General features: G+C 37.2%; 1 protein-coding gene and 1 pseudogene across 1 annotated transcript; both read left to right on the top strand.

Annotated features, from left to right (window-relative positions):
* The first annotated feature begins 6,557 nt into the window (after positions 1–6,557).
* LOC124229421 (olfactory receptor 1002-like) lies at positions 6,558–7,502 on the top strand. Its single transcript, XM_046644632.1, has one exon. The coding sequence runs from the start codon at positions 6,558–6,560 to the stop codon at positions 7,500–7,502; it is 945 nt and encodes a 314-aa protein (XP_046500588.1).
* A 1,939-nt stretch (positions 7,503–9,441) lies between these two features.
* On the top strand, positions 9,442–11,890 carry LOC124229151 (olfactory receptor 1002-like; annotated as a pseudogene).
* The last annotated feature ends 1,786 nt before the right edge of the window (positions 11,891–13,676 follow it).

The raw sequence follows: 13,676 nt of genomic DNA, 5'->3' as shown, positions 1-13,676 counted from the left end.
GGGCCATCCCTTGGAAAATAGTCATCTTAAAGACCTTCCAGCTGTAAGTTATATATTTCCCATGTCCCGAACCTCTTAATCTATTTCTACACTCTCTACCATTGTGATTTAGTCAACATAAGTCATCAGTATTTTCATGCATCCATTCAAGCAGAGAATTAACACCATTTCCTGGGGCCCTTGTCTGGATGTTAAAGCCCTTATCTTGGAAGAGGATTCCCAAGTAAAAAAATCTTTCCTTTTTCAATTTTATATTCTGATCCCCTTGACAAAGCAGTGTCAGAACCTGGCCCTGCACATACACCCTCTTCTCCTGCTAATACATCTATCTAGTAATTGCAAATCCTTTGGGAGTTTGGGTTTTGACACCATTGTCAAATCCAGGACCTTCTATTTGGGTTTACCAAGACTTAACCTCAATTATAGGGTGAGTATCCTGAGGAGGCAGGAGATTTCTCTGAAGAGAGGCCGTGTTGCCCTAGGGAGAGAGATCGCTGCAATTTCTTACAGCTTGGAGGAATTATAGCTTTTAGGAGAGAGGGGCTCGCCATGCCTGCAGGCTTAGATGCTTCTGAGGTGTCAATATCTTCAGCTGCATCCACCCAGATATCTACAACTCAAGTGGTCCCGGGACTAAACCTTGTCATAACAGACTTGCCTTGTTTGACAACTTAACTATCTTTGAGTTTCAGGCTCTATTATTATTAAATCTCGAGCTTGGTCCTCAGTCTCTCCTGACCCTACATACAAAGAAGATGAGTATACCATAGTCTGTAACCAAAGAGGCCCCCTCACTTTCACACTTGGCTTCAGTTGCTAGTTGCTCTCCCTCTATTATAGATCATCAATGGCTTATCAGTAGCCATCAAACTCTGTTCTCCCATTAGCTACTATTCCATTCATATGTTTCAAATACCTACCACATAATACTTTCACTATTAGTGCAACCCCTCCACTGGTATATCCTTCCCAGTTCAGCCTATTGAAAATTATAACTATTGGACCACTATCTTCTGCTGAGGATGGCTGAACTCTCATCTGTCACCAGTCATCGGGCTCTCATTATCACTTTGGTAGTGACTGATTCAGCTCCAGTTCTAACTTTTTGCCTGCTCCTTCAGATTACTGATACTACCAGCAATTGCAGGTTGGCTTCTCCTGAAACAAACTTCTGACAGAGTTTGAATTGCAAGATGTTTATCAGGGATCAAAACCTGTGAATGGAAGGAGAAAAAAGTTAGATTGGGAAAGAAAGAAGTAAAACTGTGAATCCAGCTTGACAGAACCCACACCAATGTGATGAAATTCTAGAGAAAGTACTGTTAGAGTTGTCCCATACTAAGGCAAAATGTCCAGGCATTTATATTCCTGCCTACTCTGTCACCTGATGGGGTCTGTTCCTGGAATAGCATGACCCTGGGTAGGGTGGCGCTCTGCAGCTGTGGCTGACCCTGAAATAGCTAACAGCTGAAGTCTGTCTGCTGACTGAATTCCTTGTTTTTAGGCTGAACATTCTTCCTTTATGAGATCTGGATGGCCCATCTCTGTTTCTACCTTCCTGGAACAACCAGATGTCTCAGGGCGAGACTAGCAGTGAATAATTGGAGCCAAGTGCAAATACAAAAAAAGGAAATTTATGTGTTCTCTAAAGTTATAGTAGAAATGGTAGTAGAAATCGACTCGTATCTGGAAAACCCAGTGATATGTGTGGTGAGTCCAAGTGTCAGTCCTTGGGTCACTTATGACCTTGGTGGAAATGAATTACAGAGGGGATGTAAGAGCAGAAGTCAAAGGGCAGCCAGCCAACTGAGGTCTAGGAAGATATACGAACATTTTCTCAGACACTCAATCTGTCATTTAGTATTCACCCTTGGCTCAATTCATCTCGCTCATGTCCCAGGAATAAAATCCTGTCCATTCAAGTTTGATATTCCTATGACTCTTTCGCAAAGAAATACCCTTAATTCCTTTCCATTCTAGAAGAAAGTTCTAATTACTCAGCACCTGAAAGAACTCAGATTACTCTCCTAGCTTTTCTACCTACAGCCACACTCTTAGAATTATTTGTCCATTTATTCATTTGTTTAAAAATATTCATTGAGCATTTACTCTTCAAGGCACTATTCTGAAACCTAGGGATATAATGTGGAAAAACCAACAAAAAGCATTCCCATTTTTATAGTTGTGGATGAAAATAATCCATAACCATCCATAAGTGAAAATTTTGGTGAGTTTATTCTGAACTAAAATGTGAGGACCATGGCCTGGGGCTTTTCTTCCTGAAGGAAGAAGGGGCACCAAAGTAGTGGGGTGTACAGAGTGGTTATATACCCCCATAGAGGATGTTTCACATATAATTGAAATGCCCCTTTTATAATAGTAACAAGACTGCTCTGTCAGCACAGCACTTGATGGACACAGGAGGTAGTAGGTCTGCTGTCTTGCTGGACACAGCAGGTTGGCAGTTCTGTTGTCCCAAGCTGGGTTGTCACAGGTGAACACAGCAATCAGTTCCTAGCCTAAGGAAAGATGCTTATCCTTAAGGAAATGCCAATGTGGTGGGAAGTTGTACCTTTATTTTAAGGGCATTTGTTCTTGCCATAGTAAATGTTTAAAGCAGATATACAATGCATGCTCAATGACCATGTGTGGCCCTTTTGGAAAAACAAAGTCAGGCCGAACTATGTTTACACCAAATGGCTTCCTTATATACTCCAATATAGCCTATTGCTTGCTATTTCTAGTTGTCATAGTCATAGGAGGTAAACTAATTCAATGTTAGGTAATGGTAATTGCTTTGAAGAAAAAGCAGGCTACAGAGAGAAACTGGATGAGAAGAGAGATGAGAAATGAAGAGAAAATGAGAAAGGAAAAGAGAAAGCTTCTGAGGTAGAATCCTGCTTTTCTTGTTCCAAGAATAGAAAGTGGACTGAGTGAGGTGGTGAGCGGTAGAAGAATCCAGATCTTTCTATTAATCCATTTCATTGTGCTCTTATGAAGCTTAAATGAGTTACTACTCTTAAAGCACTTTGAAGAATGCCTATATATAGTATAGATCTCCAGTGACTAGATTAATGTCCTGTGGCAACTTTTATATGGATAAATGTCACCTCTTTTCTGAAATACCTTGAAAGATTCCTTGTTGGTTACAGAAAGAAGTTCAGACTCCTTTGCTTAATGTTAAAATATTTATGAAGTTTGGGTCAAAATCTATTTTTCTAATCTTATAATTTGAAATTTTCAACCACCAATGTGGATTACCTTTGTCTCTCAAAGATGCTGTCCAAATTTATAGCTCTGTATTGCAGCATAGACACTCCAGTCCACGTCATTTTTACTAACTTATAACTTAGCCTCTCTTTGAGATTCATCATGTCCAAGAGACTATTTCCAACACTGGCTACAATGATCCCTCTCTCCTAGTAACTCATGGGCAAATCACTGAGTCTCTAGTGCAGTTTTGTACCCAGGCTCCCTGTCTGATTGTAATCTCTCTGAAGCAGGCTCTGTTTTAGAATCTCAAATCTGCACAGTGCTATGGAGTGGTGCTCATTATGCAGTAATTGAAAAAAACTGGTATTTCAAATTGTGTGTGGGTAATCCCAAAGGGAGAGAGAGATTTATTTTTGCATTACACTTGACTCAAAGTCTCCAAATTATTTCTCATAAAATAACTTTAATATCTTCTCTTTGGGACTGGTCTCCTGAGCTTCTGGTTCCTTGAAGGAGTTAGCTCCAATTTACACAACAGGCTTTTAGGCAAACCTCTGCTGTATGAATGCAGAATCGAGTCAATGAAATCCTTTTGAAAGTGCTATTGAAATGCATATGTTTCAGGATGGTACAATACATTGTTTATCTTTCTGGATATCAGAAGAAGATGAGAAGAATGACAAGTCATCATTTGCAGAGTAATTCATTTTCATTCAGGGCAAATTAATTTTGCAATTCACTTTGCCATAAGCAGGCAAACAATCTAGGGAATATTTCTTCAGACAGGTGAGTTAAGTGACTCCCTCAATTGCCTTTTGGAGGCCAGATATGGAAAATGAGTTAGAAACCTGGGAAAATATTATCTCTAAGATTATGATGAAGAATGATTTGGAACACATAATATTCAGTCCGTGTCTTTTGGTTTAAATGACACAACTTGAATGTACATTTTGGTGGAATTCTGTATTTGGAATAGAGATACTGAGCTGTACTATGAGATTTATAGGCTCAGACAATGTTCCAATTAAGAACCATTGGCTTCTGTGGGTAAATTTCTTCACTTTTTCTAAATTGGACAGTATAAGTAGAAAAGAACTGACTGAAATTGTCATACCTTTCATGTCCATAGTCACATCAATACCTGAGATCATGATTTTTCTGTATTAGAATCTTTGTTTTGAGTACAGCTGGGGAAAATTAGTGTAATATGTATTTCCATAGTGAGAAACTTGTTTTCACACAGCCTTTCAAGTTGAATACAAAATTTGAAATATATAATAATTATCACTGATGGATATACTTCATCACTTTTGTTTACAGAGGCAGTTAGTTGAGATGATAGATGTCTATATTCTAGTTTAACCCTTATAAAATTTTTTCATATCCTTAGTTTATGACACATAAAATGCTTTGTTTACATCTTCCCTGAGTAATAGTTAATACAAATAAATATGATCTGTAATGTATTTCTGAGTTTAGATAGTATGCAATTCTTGAAACATTTCACTACTAATGTGCAGTTTTTTCTGACTCATCTTAAATTTCACCATTCTGTCTTTTTTTTCCAAGCTCCATTGCCTCTGAGACTGTAGCAGGTGAGTGGCTTTTTCACTAATGTCCTGTTAAGCAAAACCGTTTTCAAGCTTTCTTTCCAGGAAAGAATGTTGTTGGATTTCAGTCAATGCTTCTCTATGGCACATCCGTTCAGGTTTTTGTGTGATTGTGCTACTGGAATCAGGATGATTATTTCAAGATCCAAAGTGGATGCCTCCCTCCCCCTTCTTCTCCTTCTCCTTCTCCTTCTCCTTCTCCTTCCTCTTCCTCTGCTTCTGCTTCTGCTTCTGCTTCTTTCGCATTGTTCTCACTATCCTTTCCTCTCCCTTCTCACTCACTTTTTTCCTAAAAATACTTTTCATTTTGAAATTAAGATTCACAAGAAGCTTCAAAGATCATACTTAGAAGCCCCACACATCCTTCACCACATTTTCCCCAATGGTTACATCTTATGGAGCTATACTAGAGCATCAAATCCAGGAAACTGACATTTGGATGATAAGTTCATATTCTTCTCTTTAATGTTATCGTATGTTTAGCTTTGTTTAACTAATGCCTCAATCAGTAGACAGAGCTATTCTGTCTCTACAAAAATCTCCATTGTGCTACCCCTTTATAGAGTCAACACGACCTCCTTCCCACCATTCCTAATCCCTGGTGACCACTCACTTGTTCTCCGATCTATAATTTTGCCATTTTGAGAATGTTATATAAGCAGAATCATAGAGTTGTGAACTTTTGAGACTTTTTTTAACTCAGCCTAATAGCCTTAGATACATCCAAGTCATCATATGTATGATGTTTTGTTCTTCTTTATTACTGAGTAGTATTTCACAGTGTGGATACACCGCAGTTTGTTTAACCATTCACCTATGGTAAGACATTTGATTATTTTAAACGTTTTGCATTAAAAATAACTTCTATTAACAATATTATATAGGATTCCGTGTGCATATAAATATTCATTTTTTCTGGTATAATTGCCCAGGAGTGCTCCTGTCATCCTTAAAATATTTATATTTCTCTCATAAGCACCTAATAACTCTAAATGAATCACAACACTTAATATTTAAGAACTGGTCTATTCTTTGATGGACTTAAACTTCAATGTCGTTCAATGAAATACATGAGAATATACACCATGGATAAGAGGGAACATAGGCATTTTGGAAAAGGAGTCACAGAGGTTATACTGTTGAGGATTTTGCTAACTTCTAACTTTTCTTGTCTCCGCTTGCCCTCTTTCTTTAGACATCAGAACTTACTCCTTAGACAGCTCAATTACTTATTGCTATAGAACCCAATGTTATCAGAAGCAATTCACATCCCTAACACCTGTTTACCCTTAATCTGCTGTGAGAATAGATATTAGTCTGAATTCATTGAATTATCACAGTGCCTTTTTCAATGATGTGCTTTTTAAAATATCCTTGGTTCAAAGGTAAATATTTTTAGAAATATAATCTGGTGCAGTTAGAAGACTTGCCTTAGGAAATCTCCAATGTTCACTTCTAGGTTAAAATTCTATGATTCTATTCCAAAATCCCATTTCCAAGGAAGAAAGTGAAGGGCCCTGTGAGGTATAGTGGCCTACTGAGGATCACACAAATATTTTTCAGATAGATAGCATGACTGCCAGGGGTAGAACTCAGGAGAGTTAAGTCTCAGGCTATCCTATTTAACTTAAAAAAATAAAAGTTAAATACAGATTTAAAATTAAGAGGTCTTGAATTACGATTAGACTGCAAAGAAACTTCTTTCTCTTTCTCATGACAGATTAAATCAAAGAAATGGATTGTGGAAATCAAACTTTGGTGACTGAGTTTTTTTTCGTGGGTTTAACAAATCACTTCCAGCACCAGGTTGTTCTCTTTGTGGTATTTCTCTTGATTTATCTCATCAGTCTTCTTGGAAACTTGGGAATGATCACCCTCATTTGGATGGACTCCCGACTCCACACTCCCATGTACTTTTTTCTCAGCCACTTGTCATTTGTGGATGTCTGCTCCTCTTCTGTCATTGGTCCCAAGATGTTGACTGACATCTTTGTGGAGAAAAAGGTAATCTCCTTCTGTGGTTGTGCTGCCCAGTTATGGTTTTTTCTTCAGTTTCTTGTGACTGAGTGTTTCCTCCTGGCTTCCATGGCATATGATCGATATATGGCCATCTGTAAGCCACTATTGTATACGCTCATTATGTCCCAGCCAGTCTGTGTGGAGCTGGTGGTAGGGCCGTATACCATGGGTCTTTTAATTGCCACAACCCATACGACTTTTGCCTTTCATCTGCCTTACTGTGGCCCCCAAATCATCAATCACTTCTTCTGTGACCTTCTTCCAGTTCTCTCCCTAGCATGTGCAGATACTCAGGTCAATCAATTTCTACTTTTCATCTTGGCTGGAGTTCTAGGAGTACTCAGTGGCGCCATCATCCTGGTCTCCTACATTTACATTGTCATTGCTATCCTGAGGATCCACTCAGCTGATGGGAGGCACAAGGCCTTCTCCACCTGCTCTTCACACCTGACAGCTGTCTCCATGCTTTATGGGACACTCTTCTTCATATATGTACGTCCGAGTTCTAGTTTCTCCCTGGACATCAATAAGGTGGTTTCAGTGTTCTACACATCAGTGATTCCCATGTTGAACCCCCTCATCTATAGCCTGAGAAACAAAGAGGTCAAGGATTCATTCAGAAGGGCATTTGAAAGGAAGAAGTTTCTTATTGGTAAGTAAACTTGAATACAATTGTTAGAACAAATTGAGAGTTAATAGGTTTTCAAGATGCAAGAACATGGGTTGAGTGTTGGGAGTCCTACTTTTATGTTGAGACATATTTTATTACTCTGTGTCATTGAAAAGTCATGCATTGTATTTAGGTTATGATTTTTTCATTTTGATTTTCTCATTTCTCATTTAGCAGGAATGAGTTTTAGAATTTTAAACTGAGATGAGTGGATTATTGAAACTCAAAACTTTAAAGGATGTTCTCAAGATTTATGACTAGGATATGAGGTCTTTTTAAAGTCCTAAATGAGTGTTAGAACCAGTGATTTAATAGTACGTCTGGTCTGCTTACAGGGTGTTGAGATATCTCAATTGTCTTTGAACATGATCTTTTCTCTTTAAACATAAACTATTAAAAATCTAGTATGGTCCAAAGGCAAAAACTTCCAGTTAAAGGATAAATAATTTCTAGGAATGTAATGTACAGAATTGTAGATATCGTTTACAATACTTTATTTTATATTTGTAAGTTGTTAAAAGAGTAGATCTCAAAAGTTTTCTTCACGAGAAAACAAATTGTAGCTACTTTAAGTGGTTCATCTTAACTAAACTTTTTGTGGTAATCATTTTGCAATATATACGTGTATCAAATCATTATTTTGTACACCTTGGACTAATGCAATGTTCTGTATCTATTACATAGTATTAATACAACTGGAGAAAAAGTGAATTATTATTTAGTTTTTTATTGAGGTAACATTGGTTTATAACTTTATGCAAGTTTCAAGTGTGTACCATTATATTTTGACTTCTGTATACTACATCATGTTCACTACCAAATCTAGTTGCCATTCATCACTGTTCAATGTCTCCCTTTTCCCCTTTTGCCCTCCTCCCGTTCCCTTATCCGTTGGTAACCACCAATCTGTTCTCTACATCTATGTATTTGGTTGTTGTCATTGTTTTTCTATCTTCCACATATGAGTGAAATCTTAAGGCATTTGTCTTTCTCCAACTGACTTTTTCACTTAACATAACACCCTCAAGGTCCATTCATGTTGTCACAAACAGTAGGATTTCATCTTTTCTATGGCTGAGTGGTATTCCATTGTATGCATATACCACATCTGCTTTATCCATTCAACATGATGGGCACTTAGGTTGTTTCCATATCTTGGCTACTGTAAATAATGCTGCAGTATAGGGGTGCCTATATCTTTTTGCATTAGTGTTTTTCTATTCTTTGGATAAATATCCATAAATGGAATTGCTGGATTATATGCTATTTCCATCTTAATTTTTAGAGGAATTTCCACACTCTTTTCTGTAGTGAGTGCAGCAATTTACATCTCAAACAGCAGTCTATGACAATTCTCCTATCTCCAAATCCTTTCCAACAATTGTTATTTCCTGTCTTTTTAGTGACAGACAGTCTTATTGTGTGAGGTGTTATCCCATTGTGATTTTGATTTGCATTTCTCCAATAATTAGTGATGTTGAACATCTTTTTATGTTCTTGTTAAAAAAGTGAATTATTCAAGAAGCATGTAACCACAGCACTCTCTGATACTACCTTTGCATTTGGAATAGATATTTTACAAAGGCCTTTTATATCCCCTATACTCTCTGCTCAGAGTAATAATTTGTTGGGATTTTGCCACTGTAATTACATGATTTTTGCTTTTGAAGTGCAAAAATGTATTGCAGTTCTTCAATAAAGTGTTGGTTATTAGCATTGTTATTTATTGATTTTTATATCATAGATAGGACATTAATACTATTTTTATACATAATGACCCTGACAGCCATGAGGAATTTATGGATTTCTAAGACCTCATATTTGGGTCCCACACTTTTGTTTTCTCCAGGTACAATATCCCTTCAACCATAATTTGGTGTTTTATTTTCTGGAAGATAGCAAGAAATACAGGAAATAAGAGGACAAACCATGTTTTGTACAATTGTAAGATTCACTGAGATCCGCACTGTCTTATTTTGAACGCCTTCTTTAAAAGGTATTTAAATTTAGTCCACTGACTGTAAGGGAAATAGTGTATTTTTATATTGAAATTTTTTATTGACTTTTTTCAACTGAATCTAATACCCTTGGATGCATCCAAGTTGTTGCATGTATCAATTTGTTTCTCTTTATTACTGAATAGTATTCCATAGTATGGATATACCACAGTTTGTCTAACCATTCACCTATGGTAGGACATTTTGGTTACTTCAAATGTTTGGCATTATACATGAAGCTTGTTTCAACAAAATTGTACAGGTTTATTTGTGTGGACATAAATATTCATTTCTCTGGGATAACTGCCCAGGGGTGCACTCTGTCATCTTTAAAATATTTATATTTCTCTCTCAAGCACCTAAAAACACTAAGTGGGTCGCCACACCTATTCATTATTTAAGAACTGGGCTCTTCTTTGATGGACTTAAAACTTTGATGGAGTTTGACTAGCTTAATGGAGTTTGACTGGATAAGAGGGAACATAGGCATTTTGGGAAAGGATACACAGAGGATATGCACTTTTGAGGATTTTGAACCCTGTTACAAAGCTACCTTGTGTTATCTCAGCTTTCTCTCCTTCTTCAGACATCAAAAATATGTTTTAGACAACTCAGTTAAATATTCCTATAGAATCTAAGGAGTTGGGGAGGAAGTTACATCTTGAACACCTGTTTACCCTTAATCTGCAGTGAGAATAGGTATCAGTCTGAATTCATTGAATTCTCATAGTACCTTTTTCAATGAAGTGTTTCTTAAAATATTTTTTGTTCAAAGGTAAATAGTTTCAGAAATATAAACTGGCACAATTAGAGAACTTGTTTTAGATAATCCCCAATGTTCGCTACTAGATTAAAGTTCTCTTATTCTATTCAAAAATCCTGTTTCCAAGGAAGAAACAGAAGACCCCTATGAGGATTAGTGACTTACTCAGGATCACACATATAGTTTGTAGATAGACAGCATGACTGCAAAGAATAGAACTCAAGAGAATTAGGTGTCAGGCTATCCTATTTAACCCAAAAAAATAGAAGTTAAATGCAGATTTAGAATTAAGAAACATTTGCTTATGAATTAGCTGCAAAGAACATTTTTTTTCTTTTTCTCATGACAGATTAAATCAGACAAATTAATTATGGAAGCCAAACTTTGGTGATTGAGTATTTTTGTTGTTGTTGTTTTTTGTGGGCGTGACACATCACTTCTAGCACCAGGCTGTCCTCTTTGTGGTATTTCTCTTGATTTACCTCATCTGTCTTCCGGGAAACTTGGGGTTAATCACTCTCATTTGGATGGACTCCTGGCTCCACACACTTATGTACTTTTTTCTTCATCACTTATCCTTTGTGGATGTGTGCTCCTCTTCTGTTATTGGTCCCAAGATGTAGACTGACATCTTTATGGAGAAAAAAACCTTTTTCTTTGGTTGTGCTTCCCAGTTATGTTTTTTGTTCACTTTGCTGTGACTGAATGTTTCATCCTGGCTTCCATAGCATATGATCGGTATATGGTCTTCTGCAAGACACTGTTGTCTACACTCATTCTGTCCCAGTGGGTCTGAGTGCAGCTGGTGGTAGGGCTTTCTACCATGGGTCATTTTTTTTTTTTTTTTAGATTTACACCTGAGCTAACATCTGTTGCCAGTCTTTTCTTCTTCTTCTCCCCAAAGCACCCTCAGTACATAGTTGTATATTCTAGCTGTAGATCCTTCTGGTTCTGCTATGTGGGATGCCACTTCAGCATCGCTTAATGAGTGGTGCTAGTCCACACCCAGGATCTGAAGTGGCAAATCCCTGGGCCACCTAAGGAGAGTGTACAAACCTAAAAACTCAGCCATGGGGCTGACCCCAGGGTGGATCTTCTAAGTGCCATGACCAATACAACTTTTGCTTTTCACCTGCCTTACTTTGGCCCCAATATCATCAATCACTTCTTCTGTGATCGTCTTCCTGTTCTCTCCCTGGCATTTGCAGCCACCCAAGCCAAACAGGTTTTACTTTTCACCTTGGCTGGGGGTCTAGGAGTTCTCAGTGGTGTGGTCATCTTGTTCTCCTACATTTCACATTGTCATCAGTATCTTGAGAATCTACTTTGCTGATGGGAAGCACAAGGCCTTCTCTACCTGCTCTTCACACCTGACAGCTGTCTCCATCCTTTATGGGAGACTCTTATTTATCTATGCATGTCCAAGTTGTAGTTTCCCCCTCAACATCAGTGAACTTGTTTCTGTGTTCTACATGGCAAAGATTCCCATATTGAAACCCCTCATCTAAGCCTGAGAAACAAAGAGGTGAAGGATTCATTCGGAAGGGCATTTGCAAGGAAGACATTTCTCATGCATAGGAAAATGCAGATACCTTTCATACTAAAGATTGATATTTAAAGATATGCAACATAGAAGAAGATGGGCTTTGTGTTGGGAGTCCTACTTTTATGCTAAGATTCAATTTTTCTTACTCTCTGTTATTGAAAAGTCACACAATGTCTTTAGGTTACAATCTTTCATTTTTGGTTACTCATTTCTCATTTAGCAGGAATGAGTTTTAAAACTCTAAACTGAGATGAGTACATTATTGAACCACAAAACTTTAAAAGATATTTTCAAGTTTTGTGACTAGGATTTGAGAGGTTCTTTGTTAAATCCCAAATAAATGCTATAACCATTGACAACATTACTTCGGTTTTGTGTACAAGGTGTTGAGATCCCTCAATTGTCTGTGATCTTGGCCCTCACTCTTTAAACATAAACTGTGAAAAAGTGCATTATGGTTCAAAGATAAACATTTCTAGTTTTAAGATAAATAAGTTCTGGGGATGTAATATACAGCATGGTGACTATAGTTGACAATACTGTATTGTATATTTGTAAATTGCTAAAAGAGAAGATATTAAAAATACTCTTCACAAGAAACAGACATTAATGTTATGACCTCACACACACAAAAAAAGTGTAGGGGCCGACCTGGTGGTGCAGCGGCTAAGTGCGCACGTTCTGTTTCCGCAGCCTGGGGTTTGCTGGTCCGGATCCTGGGTGTGGACATGGCACCGCTTGGCAAGCCATGCTGTGGTAGGAATCCAACATATACAGTAGAGGAAGATGGGCACGGATGTTAGCTCAGGGCTGGCAATCCTCAGCAAAAGAGGAGGATTGGCAGCAGATCTTAGCTCAGGGCTAATCTTCCTCAAAAAAAAAAGAAAATGTAGTGGTGTAAGTTGGTTAATGTTAACTAAACTTGTAGTAATCATTTTGTAGTTTACATATACATCAAATCATTCTGTTGGTCACCTTGGACTAATACAATGTATTATGTCAATTATATAGTATTAATACAACTGGTAAAAATTGAATTATCTTTTACTTTTCTTTGAGGTAATATTGGTTTATAACATATAAATTTCAGGTGTACATCATTAAATTTCAACTTCTCTATATACTACATTGTGTTTAGCACCAAAAGTCTAGTTGCCATCCATCAGTGTACAAAAGTTCCCCTTTAGCACTTTCACCCTCCCTTCACTCCTTTCCCTTCTGCTATCTACCGATCTGTTCTCTGTTTCTATGTGTGTGTTTTTTGTTGTTGTTTTCTATCTTCCAGATATTAGTGAAATCATATGGTATACTTCATTCTCCATTCATCTTATTTCACTTAGCATAATACCCTCATGGTCCTTCCATGTTGTCAAAAATGGCAAGTCTTCATCTGTTTTTTTTTTTTTTTAATGGTTGAGTGGTATTTCATTGTGCATATGTATGACATCTTCCTTAGCCCTTTATCTGTCTATAAGCTCCTAGGTTGTTTCCACCTTTTGGTTGTTTTAAATAACATTGCAATGAACATAGGGGTGCATATGTCAATTTGAATTGGTGTTTTTGTGTTCTTTGGATAAAGACCAACAAATGGAATAGCTGGATCATATAGTATTTTTATTCTTAATTTTTTGAGAAATCTCCATACTCTTTTCTATAGTGTCTGTACCTATTTACATTCCTAGCAGCAGTGTATGAGAGTTCCCTTTTCTCCACATGCTCTCCAATACTAGTTATTTATTGTCTTTTTAGTAATAGCCACACTGTCAGGCATGAGGCAATATTTCATTGTAGCTTTGAGTTTCATTCTTTAATAATTAGTGGTGTTGAACATCTTTTCAAGTGCTCGTTTAAAAAATGT

This window comes from Equus quagga, chromosome 17 (assembly GCF_021613505.1).
Source record: "Equus quagga isolate Etosha38 chromosome 17, UCLA_HA_Equagga_1.0, whole genome shotgun sequence".
Lineage (NCBI taxonomy): Eukaryota > Metazoa > Chordata > Mammalia > Perissodactyla > Equidae > Equus > Equus quagga.
The sequence above is the reverse complement of the archived record's forward strand: the minus strand, read 5'-3'. Positions and strand labels throughout refer to the sequence as shown.